General features: G+C 41.2%; 1 protein-coding gene across 2 annotated transcripts; it reads left to right on the forward strand.

Annotated features, from left to right (window-relative positions):
- Nucleotides 1-43: 43 nt before the first annotated feature.
- Nucleotides 44-8956, forward strand: pomgnt2 (protein O-linked mannose N-acetylglucosaminyltransferase 2 (beta 1,4-)). Of its 2 annotated transcripts, none has more exons than XM_079640602.1 (2): nt 44-247; nt 4923-8956. In XM_079640602.1, exon 2 carries the CDS (start codon nt 5093-5095, stop codon nt 6893-6895), a length of 1803 nt encoding a protein of 600 aa, XP_079496728.1. In that variant the 5' UTR covers nt 44-247; nt 4923-5092; the 3' UTR covers nt 6896-8956. The 2 variants fall into 2 exon arrangements, with proteins under 2 accessions (XP_079496728.1, XP_079496727.1); XM_079640601.1 differs by having other exon boundaries at nt 5008-8956.
- The last annotated feature ends 11958 nt before the right edge of the window (nt 8957-20914 follow it).

The raw sequence follows: 20914 nt of genomic DNA on the forward strand, positions 1-20914 counted from the left end.
TCAGTGGCACCCTCGGAGTGTCATCGCGAGACCTGACCGCGGGATTTTCTCGGCAGTATCCAGGCATCTGCTGCCTCTCTCTGTGACAGCTAGCTTCAGTAGGCTAGCTTCAATAGCGTCAGTAGCTTCAGTAGGCTAGCTCAGAAGCTTCAGGAGCCTGTAAGCACCAGCACAGAGCACCGAGTGAGGGGACACGCTGCTGTCTCCTGACACTCTATCTGTGTGTGTCTCTGCAGCATAGCCCGAGGTAAGGACCTGTGTAACCTGTGTGTGTGTGTGTGTGTGTGTGTGTGTGTGTGTGTGTGTGTGTGTGTGTGTGTGTGTGTGTGTGTGTGTGTGTGTGTGTGTGTGTGTGTGTGTGTGTGTGTGTGTGTGTGTGTGTGCGCTTATGTGTGTGTGTGTCTGCTTTTAGCCGGGGCTCTGCCTTTCCAGCTGTGAAGCTTCCAGAGCACGTTCAGTTATAGTTTAGCATATGCTAACACATTCATTATGTAATACATGTATATTTGCTTTGACTTCTGCGGTTAATATCAAAACCTATGTATATAATATAAAAATGTACTTAATAAATGAATGGTTAAGAAAATGAATGAGTCTATACATCTCAGATCAGAAGAATCTGTGTTCAGTCAGCCTATATATTTTAGATGGGTTTCTATCTATCTATCTATCTTACAATGTGTTTTGGGGCTACAGTATAGCTGTTAAAGCTATCTAGTGTTGATTGGAGGCAAACATTATGAATATAATATTTTTTGAGAAAAGATCATATTCTTTAGTGTGATTTTCTGATCATCAATTTCATAATAGCACTTCCTATGTGTTCTGTGATCTTGGCTGTAAACAATGCATCTGAGTCCTTCGTGTATATTACATCAGTAACATGTCATGTTCAGCGCACATCTGAAAGTCTTTCAGTGTGTGCTGTGAAAATGAAAATAACACAACGCTGCCTGAGTGGTATTTATGGTCCATCAACTCCAAGACCAGAAGCTATTTCATATGTTCTGAAGGCTCTCTGAATAATACAAGAAGAGTTATGGAAAACACAATGCAATATTCTAAAAGTACAATATATTCAGCAAATATTGCCCCTTCATTCAAATGTAGTCGTTGACCCCAACATTTAAAAGCGATTTGAACTGATTTGCATCTGTATCTGGCGATTTGAAGCTGATTTGCATCTGTATCTGGCTGTTTCTGATACGCAGGATTCAGCATATTGATTAGCTGCACCGGCTCACTTTACAAAGTATTTGCTGTAATCTCATCACAGACATCATATTTCTTTAGTACATTATTTTTAGTTTTCCCTTCCCTTTCCTCTGTGTGAGAGGAGACGTTCTTCAGGGTCTTGGTTTGCAGACTCGTAGCCCTCCCCTTTATTCTGTCTCTTTTAACTGCATTTCTGCTCTGATTGAAAGACATTCTTTGCTTTTCACAAAACTGACAGGCAGCTCTGTGCAGGAAAATACGAGTTTGCACTTTACCTTTAAATCTAGTTTAGGGTCTAGCCAAAAGCTGCTGTTTCTCCATTTTCAAAATTCATGTAAGTTGTTGAATGATCTATCTGATATGAATTATTATTTAGAGTGATATTTGAAAGTAATGATGGTTTCAAGCTTTTGGTCTAAGGATTCAAGTTTCTTCTTTCTGTCCAAATGTACCCGTACATTTGACAGTTACTATGTTCTGGTAATTCATAGTGGTTATCAATGAACCTCCTCATACCTCACTGAACTAACAAGTGTGTCAAAGTAATTATAACATGTGTCAGTGGCCAAGTTTCACTTTTATTTTTGTTCATTAAAGAACATTTTAGTGAAGATTTTCTTTTTCATCTTCCGTTTCTAATTGAAACTCATAATAACCTTGTTTTAGGCCTATTACCTGTGAAAAGCTCAGAGATTCTGAAGCAGCTCGTCTTGTCAGGATGTTAAGCTAACGTTAGCTCAAGCAGCTACAGTGTAATTGTGTAATCATACTAATATCTATCCGTAGTGTTCAGGATTTGTGTGACATTAATGCCAGTATCTGTCCCTGTCCACCTCTTGTTTTAGGGACGTGGGACCACGCAGACATGTCTATGTTTATAGACATTTTGTGTTTAGTAGGGGAAGTCAATTAAATATTTACAAGATGGAAATTAGGGATCTCAATCACAATTAATCTATAAGGTAAACACTGACCCAAAAAACATTTTCTATATTATAGGAGCTTTGTGAAAAAACGTTTATCACACATGTTGGTAACATTTGTATTAACTCATTTTATTTTAAATGCTGCTTAATTCAATTTGCCCACTCCAGTCGGTCGGTTAGGACTATGTGGAGTAATGACATTATTAGATCAAACACCAGTCTGTAAGGAGGGTCACTTATTAACTCTTCATTGTCAACAACAGCTGCTATTACAAGTGACTGATACATTCAGTTCCGAGTGGAGAGCCAATGAGCAAGCTCAGACAGCATATGTCAGTAAATGTGTACATGAAATAGGATTTAGCGATTGCAAATCTCTCAGCCAGTAGTAGTACCGATGCCTTGGGCCATTTAATGGTGCTCTGACGGCTGAACTGAATTAGTTAAAGTCAAGAAAGATCCCCTCTGTTGGTGTTCTAATCCTTCAAAATTACAGATGGCCTTCAGATTGTGTCCATCATTATTTGATGATGACAAAGGATGGAATTGTTACACTGGAGACATCTAGACACGAGTACTTAAGAGCGCACACAATATAATATGGATATGAGACCATTACCCAGTGTTGGCATTGCTCTGAAAGTCAACATAGTGAACATGTTTTTATGCTGTATTTGGAACTGCTCTGACCATTTCTCTTCTTGGGCTGTGTCTTGGCTCGCTACTTCACGCTGCTGATGAAATACAAAGCTCCCTGTCTGCAAGGTCACTTTAAATAACTACAGAGAGCGGTGTCAGTGAGTGCTCAGTGAAGCGTTTCTGAACAGCTCGCGGCTCAGTTGTAGACGGTTATATTTGCTGTCTTGCAGCTGCTTTGACAATAGATGATACAGATCCTCAAGACTACCTGCTTGTAAAGATGAATGTGCTCTGGTCAGCCCGAAACTGAGCAGCATCGTCATTTTGAACTTTTCTAAGTCGATGCTCGTATTGTTCTGTTTCCAGTTGCCCTTGGTGTGGGCATCTCTTGACAGCTCTTCATGTATTTTAAGCTGTATTTTGTGTCTTTTCAGTGTGACATTGTCCTTTGTTCTCTGCAGCAGCCGAGTAGTGCTGCATCAGTGTTTCCCACAGAATTTGATTCACCCGGCAAGAAAAGCCAAAGGCCCCTTAACCTATTCGGGTGGCCCACACGAAAATACATGCAAGTTCATGGCTACTGTAGACAAGGTTCTTGTTGCTCTTGTTGCGTTGTTAATGAGTGACACACCGGAGTTGAGGATCTGTGGGGTTTATTCTCCCAAAAATATAATTTATAATTTAGGCATTTAGCAGACGCCTTATTCCAAAGCAACTTACAATGACCAATTACAGGGACATTCTCCCTGGAGTAACTGAGGGCCTTACTCAAGGGCACACTAGTAGTGGTGTTCCAGGCGGGATTTGAACTCGCAACCTTCCGATCATCAGCCCACCTCACCACCACCAAAAAAATAAAAATAATTATTATTATTATTGTTTTGTTTTTTATGAGATCCATTTGTGGCAGACGATATTTATTTGTGGCGGCCCGCCACAAATAAATTTATGGGAAACACTGTGCATTTCATGTGTGCATGCCCATGTGCATTCACTGAGGCACCTGAGTGTCTTCACAGAGAGTGATCCTGTTGCTTGTGACATATTGTACTTGTTGGGATGTTAAAAATAGTCCAGGGATTCTGCTCTGCTCCTGCAGAACAAAAGCAGCATGCAAAACAAACACAGCAGAGGAAAGAGAAATGGAGAGAACTTGACAACTAAGCAACATCAGATATCAGAACGTGGTTTGTTGCCAAGTAGGTTTACACATACAAGAGTTTGAATCCATAATCCCAGTATGACATTATTCGTGTTAAAGTATTGTGTATTCTCATGTGTTCTCTTTGTTTCCCTCTTATTCCTTTGCTGCTATAACACGTGTACTTCCCTACCGGGATCAATAAAAGCCTATCTTATGATGTAAAAAGAAAAGGATGCTAAAATAAATGATTAAAGACTAAGAGGCCCTAGTATGTTTTGGGGTTTTTCCCCTGTATTCAATACGTTTTTGTGCATGTAAATGGTCTGCAAAGGCAAACATCGAAAAGTTCCCTCCAGAGGGAGTTTCTCTCCCACACATTCTAAAAAGTGTACACAATAAAGGTGAGTAAAAGGAAAAAGTCAGAGCCCTAAGAGTTGGAAAGTGACCCCAGAGAGATGGAAAGCAGTTGATTGGCATGTCTGTGGGAATAGTATAAAGTAAGTAATAAATGAATACTAATAAGTTAACAACTAGCCATCAGATGGGTTTGTAGCATGCTAGTTGTTCTGGGTTTGCAGGCAGCTGCTCTCCGTTAACTCTTGGTCTGATTTAGTGTCCCTCAATGACTCACTTGTTCTCTCAGTATGCAGATGAGTAGAGAAATACTCTGGTTCTTCTCTCTGTGCCTCCTCGCAACTGGTCATGACATTTTCAGGAAAGGTGACAGGGTAAGGTTAGGAAACTGTCTAATTTGTCTGCCAAAGCTAACAACCTCTATTCCCTAAGTCGTGGGCGGAAATCTGCTCTCATAAATCACTATGGGGTGTCGCTTACATAAAGAGCACTGCAGCATCATTGGCTTGCTATTGTTTATTATTTAAATATTTTGTTTCTCCTGCACTGATAATCACGTGATTATTTTCCTTAATCATGAATTTTTGTTTGACTTTAAGAATATTAATCCTAACTTTACGTTCTTTCTTATTTTTCCTTCCTAGCTTTCTCCTCACCTATACTATCGTTTTTCCCCAATGGTTAACCCCTGCTCCACCGTCTTCTGCCTTCTTTTCTTCCTTTCCTAAGTTGTCGTCTGTTGGCGGATGTCTCGTCACTTCCCTCTGAGGTCCGGGGCCAGTTGGAGTGGTGAGGTGGGTGTGCAGCAGCAGTGATGCGGGCTTCAGTGGCAGGCTGCAAGATGAGCATTGGTGCACTCCTTAACGGGTTGCTGGTCTCTGTAGTCGCAGCTCTTCTTTGGAAGTATTCCAAGCTGAGTGAGCACGCCGCCCTGCTTGAGGAAGAGCTGCACATGACCCAGCAGTCCCAGGAGGTCTCGCAGGCCCACATCGACTACCATGTTGCCCTTCAGGCTCTTCAGGAACACGGCACCCGCATGGTCTGCACCGGAAAGATGCACACCGACCGCATCTGCCGCTTTGACTACCTCTGCTACTGCTCTGAGGCGGAGGAGTTTGTGTTCTTCCACTCCAATTCCTCTGTCATGTTGCCAAACCTGGGCTCCAGGCGCTTCCAGCCGGCCCTTCTGGACTTGTCCTCAGTGGAGGATCACAACACCCAGTACTTCAACTTCTTAGAGCTCCCAGCTGCTGCTTTAAAGTTTATGCCTAAACCGGTGTTCGTACCGGATGTGACACTTATTTTAAACAGATTCAATCCAGATAACCTAATGCATGTGTTTCACGATGACCTGATCCCTGCCTTCTACACTATGATGCAGTACTCAGACTTAGATGATGAGGCGCGTTTGGTTTTTATGGAAGGCTGGGGTGAAGGCCCGCATTTTGACCTCTACCGACTTCTAAGCAGCAAGCAGCCACTGCTCAAAGAACAGCTCAAGAACTTTGGCAAGCTCATGTGTTTCACTAAATCCTACGTGGGCTTGTCCAAGATGACCACCTGGTACCAGTACGGGTTTGTTCAGCCGCAGGGGCCCAAAGCTAACATGTTGGTGTCAGGAAATGAGATCCGGCAGTTCGCGAGGGTTCTGATGGACAAAATGAACATCACAAGGTTAGAGGAAATGGAAAAAGATGGAGGGAGTTCTGAAGATGAGAAAGGGAGAAAGGATGAATACATTGTACTGTTTAGTCGTTCAACAACACGACTGATACTGAACGAGGCGGAGCTGATCATGGCGCTGGCCCAGGAGTTCCAGATGAGAGTGGTCACAGTATCCCTAGATGAACAGTCCTTCCCCAGTACCGTCCAGGTGATCAGTGGGGCTTCAATGTTAATCAGTATGCATGGAGCTCAGCTAATCACCTCACTCTTCCTCCCTAGAGGAGCTGTTGTGGTGGAGTTGTTCCCTTTTGCTGTTAACCCTGAACAGTACACCCCATATAAAACCCTTGCCACCCTTCCAGGCATGGATCTTCACTATGTCTCTTGGAGGAACACCAAGGAGGAGAACACCATCACCCACCCAGATAAACCTTGGGATCAAGGGGGCATTACTCACTTGGAGAAGGAGGAGCAAGAGCGAATCCTGGCGAGCAAAGATGTGCCCAGGCATCTGTGCTGTCGCAACCCGGAGTGGCTCTTCCGGATCTACCAGGACACCTTGGTGGACATCCCTTCCTTCCTGGAAGTCCTTAAAGAGGGAATGAAGACGAAGCCCAGTGTGAGAAGATCCAAACCGGCCAGCACAGTTCATCCGGGCCGGGTCAGAGAACCCCAGTGTCAGACCTCGGTACAAACCACTAATGAGGCTAAACTCACAGTCTCCTGGCAGATCCCGTGGAATCTGAAATACCTGAAAGTGAGAGAGTTGAAGTACGAGGTGTGGATCCAGGAGCAGGGAGAGAACACCTACATGCCTTACATCCTTCCGCAGCAGAACTACACATTTTCAGAGAACATCAAGCCCTTCACCACCTACCTGGTGTGGGTCAGGTGTATCTTCAACAAGAACCTCCTGGGCCCCTTTGCAGATGTTCTTATGTGTAGGACCTAGTACAAACACATTGTCGATGTGTTGCTGTTTAGTTTATAGGTTGAGTCATGCTTGTGCCACACAGTCAAATTTGAACATTGTCCAGTGGGGGTTGGCAAAAGTGAAATGGCATATCCTAGACCAGGCTGCTGAACAGTAATGTTTCCCTGGCCAGCACAGGCAACAAGAAGACTTGAACCACAGGGTCACAACTCTATGGCAACAGCCGTTCATAAAAGTATATTTTCTGTACCAGTGAAAGAAAGAAAAACCATGTCAATACTAAACATAACAGAAGTCAAATGAGCAGATTTATTTATGTGCAAATAATATAGAACATGTTTTTCAGTATTCGTCAAAACACTGGTTCTTTACCTTTTTACAGTATGCAATAGAGCTTTTCTCTAGAGAGCGAGGAAGGTTTTAGAATAGCAAGATGTTGTTATGTTTTCTGACTTGTCCAATGTCTACTGTGTGTGTGATGCCTGTGTGGCTTAGTGTACCTACCAGTTGTTTGATTGCTTACACCATTATTTGCAGAACCTAGCCGAAACCAAAGCAACATTCAACATCGTTCAGGCCATATGACATGTTCTAGATTGCTCACACTTGCTAAGATACATACAGTTTTCAACCTGGTATCTAAAGATATTGTGAAGGATTGTGTGTTTTAACAAAAATCAAAGCTCAACAAAAGTTAATAATGTTTTGACCCTGTGTAATTGTAAGGAGCCTTTTGTGAGGAAAGCTCCCGTTCTTTAACTACACTATATTTTTAAATGTTACAATAGCACACACGTTTTGTTCTTTCCAAAGTATTATGCCACACATATTGAAGTTAATTCTACTGAACAAATGATGTGCAAAAAGTGGCTTTCTTTAAAGAAACCCTATCATGCTTTTTGGATTTTTCCTTCAGTGTGTTTCTCTAGGTTTTTGTGCATGTAAATGTTCTGCAAAGGCTCTAACCCCTGTTTTCCCTTCAGAGGGAGTTTCTCTCCCACACACTCTGCCTGAAACGCCTCCATTGGACTCCTTTGTTCCGTAACATAGTGACCACACTATGTAACACTCACGATTCTATTGGCTAGCGCTCCAGTACATTGTGCTAAGGGGCAGGACATCTCTAAATGGTTGACTAATCACAACAGTCTGGTTTCAGACAGAGGGTGAAAAGAGGTGCTGCAGCACAGGCAGTATGAGAAAAATAAAGAGCTTTTTGAACATTAAAGCATGGAGACATGTCCCAGTAGAGACACTAAATACTAATATGAACCTGACAATGAGCATGATAGGGCCCCTTTACTAATTGGAATTAATTACAACAGTGTTATAGTTTCTTTTGAGAGAAAATCCATATCACCAGGCTATAAATACAGATTTTTTTTATCAAAACAGTTAAGGTATGTTGCTGCGTGGGGTTTTACTGACATTCTAATTACAATACTAAATGTCTGTTTGCTTTCCTCAAAGGTTTCCTAGCTGTTATGGAAAGTACTACATTTTAGATAAAAACAGCAGACATCCAAAGGTGGCTCTTGTAGTTGTTATTTCATTCTTCTCATGAAGTGTTGGTAGCTAGACTGCAAAAAGGTGTTGAATTGGAAGTGTTAGTATGTGTTAGCTGTAGCAAGAGACGGTTTATGGAATGCCACAAGTTCAACGAAACACTGCCACCAGCTTTGTTTGTAATCTGCCATTGTTAGGGCTATGTCATGTACTTATTTTGGACTTCTAAATAGTACATTTGTCATGTTTGATTGCTGGCTGAAGATAATTTCCTTTACCTAAATCTGCATTTTCAGATTTTGATTAATTTATATATTTTTCTGAGTTTTCAGCTGCAGATGCACGTTTAAAATTATTTTTGAGCCATTTTTGTGTGTGCAGGATGTGATGTTTTGATATATGTATGTGTTTGTACTGTTAGTTGGATTAGCGTTAGCCCCTGTGTCCCCTCAGTGCACACAGCATATGTATGTGCTCGGTGAAATGAGAGTACACTTTTCTGTTTTCTACATTAGCAGATAGCTAGAGTTTCTTTTTCAGTAACTGTGATTAAATAAAGAATCTTATTTCTTACAGTATCTGTTTTATTTAACCAGTTTCTAACAAAAAACAATTGCATAAATCCTTAACCCTAGATCATTGATACATAAGAGGCCGAAATGCACATGATCAAAAATACTGTTCTTGTATAAGTCAAATAGTAAAAAGTTTTCCAGCCCTACACCGAATGACTTACAAATATTTGACTGTCGCAGACACGTTTCCAATGTCGAAAGAACATTGTGAGAATTTTGAACAATGCATGAGTTCCCAATGAGTATGTGTCAGTATACACAAAATGAAAGTGTAGTGAGGAGCGTACAGAAAAAACCGTAAATGATGGTCAGAAGACTAACACATTTTTTTTTTATATAAATGATTGTGTGACAACCAATAAAAGTGCCAATTAATGATGCCAAAGGTCACGTAGAACATGAGTGATAAATATATGCTATAACAAAAGACGATGTGACAATGCTATGGTAGGCCAAAGACTAATTAACAATTGCAGGAACACTAATGACAAGGTCTGCTATTACTAGAACATTTTGAATAATGACAGAAGATTAGACTGGACCAAAAATAGTCAATAATGATTATATTGACAACCATTATGCAGAACACCACGACTCATTTTATGCAATATTTCTCAGGAGGTTTTCAAACACCAATATTGGCACAAATGTGTAGTCCATGGAAGTTTAAAGAGAACTGGATACAGTGTCCGAGGCAGGGCTCTGTTCATTCAGATGAAAGTTGCTCACTGGTGCATGAAGCCAAAATGGCCTGACTCTCAAGAACAAAAATACCCAGATCTTTCCAGGATCTTCAGCTAAGTCAAATGAATGGAAAAGGAAAAAAACTCTAGATTCAGCTTTGAGCGCATTTTGCGACTTTTAGGACCTGTTGATGGAATTTGATGGACCTCAAAAAACATTATAAACTGATTGACAGACGTCTCTCCCAAAGTAAGTTGATAGGAATAGTCTTTCTAAGCCCAATGACGTCACAGACTGACACGGAAGTTCTAGCAACACCATTGACCACTACAGAAATGTGATTCAACGACTGGAGCTCTTCCTTGGGGTTTGGTGTAGGCAGATGATGACCAATGTCCCAGCTGTTGACAGGATGTAGATACAATGCCTTGATTGACAGCAAAAGAGCGACACCTGTGCTAGAGGATGCCCAGAATATGCCAGGGTGACTTAAACTGCCAGTCACCCTACCGCGATTCCCGGAAGTTGACTGAAGAAGGAGAGGCTGCGAATGAGCAGCGAGGCCCAGGTGAAGCTGAATTCAACGTTGAGTAATGTGGTGCCACATTCAAAATGGATGGGATGTCCACTCTCCCAGAAGATCTTATTTGCAAGAAAAACACCAATATTAGCACAAATGTGTAGGCCATAAATAGAACTGGATACAGTATCGGAGGCGGGGCTCTTAAGAACAAAAATGGCCGACAGTCTGGGAAATAATAGTAATTGTGAGATCATTCCGGGCAACAGTCTAATGTTTTGCAAGAGGGGCTGGAAAGCGCCCGATGTTTGCCTCTGAAAGAAACAGAAACAAACCAAAAACAAACTTTGGTTACTTACTTGAATTAGCACATTATATAGTTTGAGAAAAAATATATTAGAAAAGGCAAACCTGCAGTTTTTCTCCTTCCTCCCATACCTCCCTCTTCTTCTGAGCAGCTCATCAGTACAAGTGAAGCCTAAACCTTTTTTGGTAGCAATGGCCTACAGTATATGTATACGTTCCAGGTGGGTTACTTCAGTGAGCTTTGTATTCAGCGTCACCCCTTCAGAAGAGAGCTTGGTCTGTCTCGTGGGTTTCTGGATGTTCACAGAAACACCATGCTGTGAGGTGTGTGTGTTTGAAGTCGGGGACTGCCTCATTGACTCTCTGCCTCCTCGTCTCATCAATCCCCTCGCCTCTCTCTGTCTCTGTTGCTTACACACACATCAGTGCTTTGAAAAGACTTGAGTCTCCCTGTAGTTTTTCTTTGCCCCTCTTTGATCCATGTTAAAAGGTTAAGTTGGCTGTGGGGGATCGGGGTGTGTAAAGTTCTTGTTAGAGCTTCTGCCTCACACAGATAAAACCCTCATGATGAAACACCAATATGACTCACATTACAGGTGATCACTTCACACAGAAACAAGGTCATAATAAGAACCATTTTCAAATGTAATTATTACTTGTATTACTTATATTTGTGGACAGAAAGATGAACCCCAAACAATAAAATGCAAACTATCAGTATAGGACAGGGGTTAAAGTTCCCCTATGATAGGCCTTTTCAGGTTTATTAAATAACTCCCTATACTGCTTCAATATGTTTACATCATTTTTTAAAATACCTTTATTATTTATTATATTAGCATACAGTATAGCACATTACAACAGACATAATGATTTGCAACCAGGGTTGGGAGAGGTGACTTTAAAAATGTATTCTGCTACAATAGTTACTTGTAATAAGATGTATTCAGTAACCTAATCTGAGCATCAAAATATAAAAGTAATGCAACCTGATTACTTCCTGTTACTTTTGGATGACCTCGACATCAAATGCAAATAAATACAAGAACAAATATATATCGATAAGATAACGGAACAATGTGATTTTATTAAAGGTAGGTAAGAATGGAGAAAACAGCTCGAGTGCGCTAGAATTTGAAAGTACGCAACAGAAAAAAATCTGCCCCTTCTTTCAGACTTCCTTACAGAGCCCCTCCTCCAACGCGCACATGACCAATGAGGGCTCGAGATAAGTTTGTGCACAGATGGAAGGCTGACAGGCAAGTAGGCCATACAGTTATTTTAGCCGGGCCGGCTAAAATGATTGGTCATACTTTTTACAGAGCCACGGCTTCCACAGATGAATTTGTTTTATGTATTTATTGTCAAAGCATTTAATATATTCATTGCTATCGGGATGTTAAGAGCATTCCATGGAATATAACAAAAAGTGTTTCTGAAGTGAATTACATACCCCACATTTAAGTAACCAAGATATAAAACGTAACCGGAAGCAGCGTGCCGCTCAGAGCTACCACCTAATGTCACATAGAAAAATTATCAGTGGCGGCCGGCCCATAGGGGCGCTAGGGGCGCCGCCCCCCCTCTTCTCACATGTTTGATTGTCATTAAAAAGAAAAAATAAATAAAAAAAAATATTTCCAAAAAATATATATCTTTTATTTTTATTTTTAAAGAACAAGGTAAATATTATATAGTTGGTATCAGTAAAATGTATAATCTACAATAAAATGTCGTTTAAAATTGTTTTACGATGTCTAAAGTTACTGATAAGTCAAATGTTTCCTGCCTGGCCGCAGCGTGTATCATTACCCTCTCTAGTCCGGGCGGTAGAAAGGAGCCCTCCGCCAGAGCAGCTGCAGCCAACAAGCTGACTGTTGCTATCTGTAAACTATGCCGCCGAAACATAATCTTAGCCAATCAGCGTCGTCAGATCTGATGCTCAAAGGGCGCCCTTTCAGCGCCCTGGCCTGTGTGTCTGTGAGTTATTTAGAGTCGTATCCAAGGTGACGCTACAGTCGGGGATGGCTGCGTCAGGTAGACTCCGGTACTAGTGGATCGCCGGAGCTGTAGGGTTATGGCTAGAAAGGATCCGTCTTGTGTAAAACTCTCGCGAGAGTTTGGCTGAATGTCACATGGCTGAATGTTTACGTTTGGCAGGCAGCCTTTCAGTTACGATCGTTAACATCAGTGGGCCACAGCAACTGATGATGAGAAGCTAAACTATCTATTAATTATGTCAATTACAGGGAGTGTGATTGTTGAAATAGGGTGTTAGCGATCTTGCTGGTGTTCAAAGAAGAATGACAACACTGTAGATCACCAACACTATGGTTTATTTTTTATTCACAGGCAAGTCAACGTTGTCGCAGTAAAAGTCCCAAGATAGCTCCTGGTGCAATAAAATGTTCCCTTGCAGTGTTTTACTATTATGTCTGATGTTTCTCTATTAATATTGCTGCTGCATTAATGTGTATGTTGCATCATGTTACTGCTGTAGATGTGTTTCCAAGCCGCTCCGATTACAACGAGAGTTACAACGAGAACGTGACGTCATATTTACACTAGACGGATCCTTTCTAGCCATAACCGAGCTGTAGATTAACATTTGCATGCTTATTGTAGTTGTAAGGGCAATGCCTGTGGCACCATGGAGCATATGTGTGGGCTGGACCTGTATTTTACAGGAAAGGAGTGATCAGAGGGTCGAGTTGTCGATTCTTGTTCAGTTTTCATCTGCCTCACCCTCTCAGACTTTGAGTTGCGCGCGCTGCTAAAGAGACGCGCTACCATGGAAACCAAACAATGGTGTAGCTGTATTAAAGTCCGAGTGGAAACAGTCGTGAGTAAATCTGATTTTGTCAGAAATCGGGAGAAATGCGGGAGTCTCCCGCGAAAATCGGGAGGGTTGGCAAGTATGACTGACACACACACACACACACACACACACACACACACACACACACACACACACACACACACACACACACACACACACACACACACACACACACACACACACACACACACACACACACACACACACACACACACACACATGTTTTTGTCACCATTTCCATAGCCCCACCAAAAATATTTTCCAACAGCCGCCACTGAAAATGATTAATATACATTTTTAAATCTGATGGATATAATTGTTTTAATATTTGAAGTCGGGCACAGGCAGATGGAGACAGTTTGTCCTTATTTCCCCAGCAACCATTTGCACAGCTCAATAGAAGTGACAGAAAACACAGATGCCCCTGCTCATCACTTGTGTCACCGGTGTCACACTGCTCATCACTGTTATAGGAAAGCTTTGTACTTTGTACTCCTGCCAATTCATCTGCTCCTCTCTGTTTTTTTCCTCTTTTTTCGTTCTCATGGTTTCCCCTGACGTCATTTAGCCACTTGTGTATTTATTTTCTTGATTTCTTTCTTTTTCCCATACGGATGTATTTAATGGATATTAAACAATATAAAAAATGATCAATTAATTATATAAAATAATTACTTTGTCTGCAAAAATACTGCACCTTCAAAACATACATATTAATGATACACCTGTTGGTATTTAACTTCATCGCCTTCCAATATGTCGTACATAACCTGACAAATCACATATTAGACCCTGCCTACTTCAAAACCTCACATAAGGATTACTGAGTATGCGTGTTCCCCCTTTAAAAAAAGATGGCTTCCAGGACTAAAACAACGATTGTGGTGCATACTGGTACATTCATGCAGTTTCTGCCTCTGCATGAATGTGTGTGAAATGTTAAATGCTGACTTGTGACTTGTAGACTAGAAAAGTGCTGTATAGATGCAGTCCGTTTACCCTCTGAGCCAGGGGAGCCGGCGCAGAGCATAAATAAGATATGAGTTGGTGTACCATTACACACACACACACACACACACACACACACACACACACACACACACACACACACACACACACACACACACACACACACACACCCCCCATTGACATTGCCATTGCCACACTCTTCCATCAGAAGGAACTCAGGGCAAAGATTCCTTAGGGACAATGTTCACATTTGACTTGATGTAGGGGGCACAAGAATCCCAGTCACACCGTTCAGAAGTATGTGAATGAATTGAGCTGGGTGGGGTTATCTATAAACACACTCTGGTATGGGTATATGTATTTTATTCAACCGTAAATTATTCATGGGGTGGCAAGAGGGTGGCAGGAGATTTTGAGGGGTGGCATCCCCTGGCAGAAGTATATGCTGATTTAATCGCAGTCATATCAATCAATGTTAACTTGGAAAGCCACAATATTAATATTTTAACTCAATAACATAGGTGACATTATTGTGGCACATCAGTAAAGCCATAAGATATATAAGGTGGCAGACATAATTTAATGAATTTTAACTGAATAATAACTGAATGAGTTTGTCTCACTCTTAGACCAGCAGGGGTACCAAATCTATGAAGACTTTTGCAATAAGTACTTTAATTAACTGTCTCATCGATGTTTGTCGATGAATATGATACTATTAACAATCATATTATTCATATCAGCTGTCAATCCCTGTTATGATTCACATATTCATTTATTATTGAATAAACTATATTTTTTGGAGGAGTTAATGATGAATGTTCCTCAAGAGGCTTGCTCACCTTCCTTCAAATTTGAAAGACAAGTAATTATATCATGTATCAAAATTAAAAAGATTCAAAGGAACAGTTCAGTGCCCCACAACTTTACTGCAGTTACAACCTTGACTTTACATCAGAAAGAACAAACATTAAAGAAGTGACTAACTGCATCAGTTAGGGTTAAAAAACGTGTATTCAGCTAAAACATATACATCGCTGCAGTTATTATCCTGTGGAAAGTCCTTACCTACTGGCCTAGTTAAATCAAAGTGGTTACTTTTTTTGGCTGGGCAGTGAAGTTTTACACACTGTCTTATTTGAATTTCTCAGGACTTAAAACTGTTTTTTGGGGAAAGACCCCGACAAAGAAAAACATATATATACATACATACAAGCTCATCATCTTAACAGTTTTTTATGCTCATCGAGTCATCGGTGAGCAGAGCATCAAGTTGGCATGCCTATTACAGCTGAATGTGGCGATTACCATTTTATTCAGCAAAACGCCTCACAAACTTATTAAGATCAACAGCTTTAGTGCGTTTTGATTTAATACTGAGTACAGCCACACTTGACCGTCTCTTCTCTGTCATTGTAGACCGCAAATACCTCATTCCTTCCGTCTGCTTGAGACCGAATGCTTCTCGTTTTGCACCGTACCCCGTTCAAATGAAATCACCGCCAATCATATTTCCAAGCTCGCGCCAGGGCCGGGGGAGGGGTTACAAGACTCGCGTCTTGTGCTGCATTAACTTGCACTAGGACATTAGAGATTTTCTCTCATAAATGTCCGATGAGCCACAACTTTTCTTTCAAAACAAAGATGCCAACTGGGGTGGCAGCTGGGGTGGCAAGGCTATCTTTTAGGGTGGCAGTTGCCACCCCATGCCACCTGGTAGATCCGCCCCTGCCGTAAACTGATTTATAAGGAGGTATGCTCATTTACAAGTGTGAAGAGAAGTAAAACTATGCATATGTTGCACCCCCGATCACGCATGTAGAGGCACAAAAAAGTAATATGAACCTGAAAACTATCACAATAAGGCCCCTTTAAACCCTTGCTAAAAATAAGGAAATAACAAATACTAAAACAAGATTGGTACAAGTAATGAGTACAAATGCCTGTTAGGCCCCCGAGCCTTTTTTTCAGGTTTCAGGCTCGAAAATGACATTCCCAGAACAAATGACCATATCTTCCCTTCTAAAAGGGTTAAATTAATAATCTTTTTTCTCAAAGCAATGATAAACCTGTGAGTTGGATGTAGAAGAGTCAGAATCAATATAGATGTTTTTTATTTGAAAGAAAATTCAGATTGAACATGGTAAAAAACTGTAAATTATAGTGTCCGTCCAAAAACTATTTTGTACTTATAGTGAAAACTAACCTTGGATGATGGGTTAGTAGACTAAAAGCTTTAGGAATCCAAAGTACAACAGATAATAAGTACCCTGTATCAAGATTGATGCAAAACAAGTGATGTTTGATCTTTTTAGACAGATTTAGCAAAAATACCTCTTCTGGGGCCATTTGGGTGGATTTTCCATATCTCTGGCCCCCCTTGTTCGATTTTGACATGTGACATCTCTTCCTGACCGTTAGAGCCAATAGAATCGAAGGGAAATCATCCCATAGACTCTCATGTAAAAAAAAAAGCTGGCGTCTTTGCGTATGCAATCTTGTTGCAGAGCGTAGGAATATCCCTGCTCTGATTTCTGGAAACGGAAAAGCAGTTTTTATTGCTTATGGATTATCAGAACATTTCAAAGGGGACACAGACACATTGGATTAACCTATGGATTAACTACACCATTATTTTTATCGTTTTAATCCCACTGAAGACCAGTTTTGACCAGACCTAAGACCAAGGTAAACCATGTTATCGTTTTGGGCTACCTAGCGCCACATGTTTTGATGTAGGTTTTTGTTATTTTCTCCACAAATGTGTAATCTTTGAGTGTTGAGGTGGGTACCATTAGATCCTGTGTCTCCTTACGATCACACACGATGTGTTGATTGTGCAGCTAGGATAAGTGATAAGGGGAGTGATCTTCAGTGCAGTAATAGGTTAGCAATTTTCGCTCGGGGCTAATTCAGAGGCTCACTGTTAGCATTTTGAGCTTCAAAAAAAATGAAAAAATGAAAAAGATCACTTAAATGAGTTTTATTAAATATAGTTTATTAAATATGATGGTTCCTTAGACGTTGTTTCCTGCAAATTACGCGATTTCGGGCCCGGATACGGGTCAGTGGGGCTTTAGACAACTAGCAGTATCAATATTTAAATAAATACAGGCTTTACAACAGCTTACCAAGCCGTCAGGCAGGTATTAATATTTCTCCTTTTTGAAAGCACCTCTGGAGGAGCAAAGCCTGTTTTGCTTTAATCATTTACTACGCAAATGTTAAAATTGCTCAGATGTAATAGTCTGAATTCTTAATTAGAGTGAATACTATCTTAAACCTCATGATGTCCAGGTTTGAAATCACCCTGAGAGGAAATAAAAAGCGATTAAGTGGCATGTTTCCCCCCCCCCACATCACACAACACACCACAGAGGAGCTGTCATATTCTAAATTACTCCAAAAGTGCTCCAAAGTTAGAGCTCAGGATGGCTGAAAAGGCAATAAGAGAGGAGGAGAGCTACAGAAATCAACGTGTAAAATATAAAAGATAACAGCTCAACATAGCTGTAAAGCAGGGGTGTCAAACTTAGGACCTTCCATATCAAGAACGACTGCAAAGTCTTAAGGTCCCGAGTATGTATAGAAGGGCGAGGGGAGATATTATTGAAGTTTTCAAATATCTCCACAACATCTACAAAACATCATGCCCACTACAACGGGATTATAACACCAGGACTCGTGGACACTGCCTTAGGTTGAAGAAACAGTACTCAAGTAGTATCCACCGCAACTTTTTCAGCCTGCGTGTGGTTGACTTGTGGAATGATCTGCCAGAAAGCGTTGTCACATCCAAGACGGTTAACTGTCTCAAGTCCCGCCTCGACAATTACTGGTCAAACATGACCTTCACTTTGGACTATGTGACTGTTGCCAGCATCCATAGTATATAAAGAACAGTGATCTACTTATTTATGAGCGACTAAAAGGCCTTAGGCCTATTACAGCCGTATCCTATTGATTGATTGAAACTCAAGGCCCGGGGGCCAAATCCGGCCCGCAACTTCATTTTATGTGTCCCGCAAGAGCTTGCAAAGAATATAATACGTTTATTATACGGTTACATGCTACTTTACAGTATATCTATATATGTTCATTTTAATTCATTTCTTATTTTATAGTTATTTATCTTACATTTTTTTAATCTTTGATTTATCCTTAATTTTATTAATCTGTGAGAATCTGTGGCTTCCTGTTTTTCAATCTTACCCTGTTGCTGTTAAGGCACGGACACACCAGGCCGATTATCGGCGTCGGTGGGCGTCAGGCCGACGATGAGCGTCGACACGCCCTACTCAGATTGGTGTGTCCCGCACCGTCGGGTTGTTTCAGTCGTGCCGACGCCTTTTCGGCCGAAAACCCAGCGATTCAACATGTTCAGTCGGTGGGCAGTCGGCCAAAGGCAGTCGGCAAAATAAATCACTCTGATTGGCTGTTCAGCTAGCGAATCAGTGCATGATAAGTGAAACGGAAGTGAGGGACCCAAACAAACTATTAAGAAGGCAAATCTGAGATTTCATTTAACTCCAGCTCTCGACACAGGTTCGGGAAAGCCCCATCAGCTTCTCGCTGTAGAGTGAAAATGGAACCAGGGCCGGCCCTAGACTTTTGGGGGCCCTAAGCAAGCTTTGGCTTGGGGGCCCCCCTCACTCTAGCGCGTTCTCACTTCACACATCACGGAACCAACTTTTGTCTTATGATGTTATCATAAGCACACATAGATTTTTTAAATATTGAAGTTAAAAGCATCAATCTGGTGCACTTTGAGAGCAAAATTAAGAGATCTATGGATACATCTCTCAAAACCCATATGAAACAGAACTGTAAACAGATTTATCTTTATGGATATTTTACAAATCACTCCCCTTTCAAACTCTATCCTTGTTTTGTCATATAGTATTTCATAACTGTTTTTCATTTATTCTCTCTGGCTGTCCATCTCATAATGTTCACATAAAAACTAGCTGTCAATAGGAATATCATTCAGAAGAATTATAATTTCATGCAAAAATCTGTCACAAAAAGAGGTTGCACATTTACATTCAGGTGTTGTATTGGGCAACATCAGTGGCCAAACAGCCACATTTACTGCTGCAAAAACGTTCAAACCAAGCGGCAAACCCTGGGGAAGAGCCGGGACGCCAATACGGAAGTGCTACACACTGCAGTTCATCTAGTGGCCAGTAGGAGCAGTCTGCAGAAAGGAGCAATTTCCATAGACCCCCATGTTAAAATGCCCAACTTTACAGCAGAAATAAACATGTTTACATCGTGGTTCAAAAAACTATATTCTCTGTAGCTATAGTTAGATCCCCCCTTCATGAAAATGGATTGGGGGGGTGAATTTTTTCTCAACTCATATGTTTAATTAATATTAAGCCTTAAAGTTATGCATAGGGCGTGGTCACATTGAGTGACAGCTCTGTCAAGTGACTGCTGCTGCTAGCCTCTGCTAGCTGCTCCGTGAAGCTAGCTACAGGCACTCTGCCTGCTCAGTTCATCCAGGGAACACAACTTGATCCGGCCGTGTTTGTTTGTTCTTCATGCTTATACAGGACTGTCTCAGAAAATTAGAATATTGTGATAAAGTTCTTTATTTTCTGTAATGCAATTAAAAAAACAAAAATGTCATACATTCTGGATTCATTACAAATCAACTGAAATATTGCAAGCCTTTTATTATTTTAATATTGCTGATTATGGCATACAGCTTAAGAAAACTCAAATATCCTATCTCTAAATATTAGAATATCATGAAAAAGTATACTAGTAGGGTGTTCAACGAATCACTTGAATCGTCTAATTAACTCGAAACACCTGCAAGGGTTTCCTGAGCCTTGAAAAACACTCAGCTTGGTTCAGTAAAATAAATCACAAGTATGGGGAAGACTGCTGATCTGACTGCTGTCCAGAGGACCGTCATTGACACCCTCCATCAGGAGGGTAAGACACAAAAAGAAATTTCTCAAAGAGCAAGCTGTTCACAGAGTGCAGTTTCAAAGCACATCCACAAAAAGTCTGTTGGAAGGGGGAAATGTGGCAGGAAACGCTGCACAACCAAGAGAGATGACCGCAGCCTTAACAGCATTGTGAAGAAGAGTCGCTTCCAGAATTTGGGGGAGCTTCAAAGACAGTGGACTGAAGCTGGAGTCCAGGTATCAAAAGTCACTGTTCACAGACGTGTCCGGGAAATGAGCTACAATAGCCGTATTCCCATGGTCAAGCCACTTCTGAACTCAAGACAACGGAAGAGGCGTCTGACTTGGACTAAGGAAAAGAAGCACTGGACAGTTGCACAGTGGTCCAAAGTCCTCTTTTCAGACGAAAGCAAGTTTTGTATTTCATTTGGAAGTCAAGGCGCCAGAGTCTGGAGAAAGGCTGGAGAGGAGCAAAATCCAAGTTGCTTGAAATCCAGTGTGAAGTTCCCACAGTCAGCGATGGTTTGGGGAGCCATGTCAGCTGCTGGTGTTGGTCCACTGTGTTTCATCAAGCCCAGAGTAAATGCAGCTGTGTACCAAGAGATTTTAGAGCACTACATGCTTCCGTCTGCTGAAAAGCTCTATGGAGATGAGGAATTCATTTTCCAGCATGATCTGGCACCTGCCCACAGTGCCAAAACCACCAGTAACTGGTGT

This window comes from Notothenia rossii (assembly GCF_949606895.1).
Source record: "Notothenia rossii genome assembly, chromosome: 7".
NCBI classification, from domain to species: domain Eukaryota; kingdom Metazoa; phylum Chordata; class Actinopteri; order Perciformes; family Nototheniidae; genus Notothenia; species Notothenia rossii.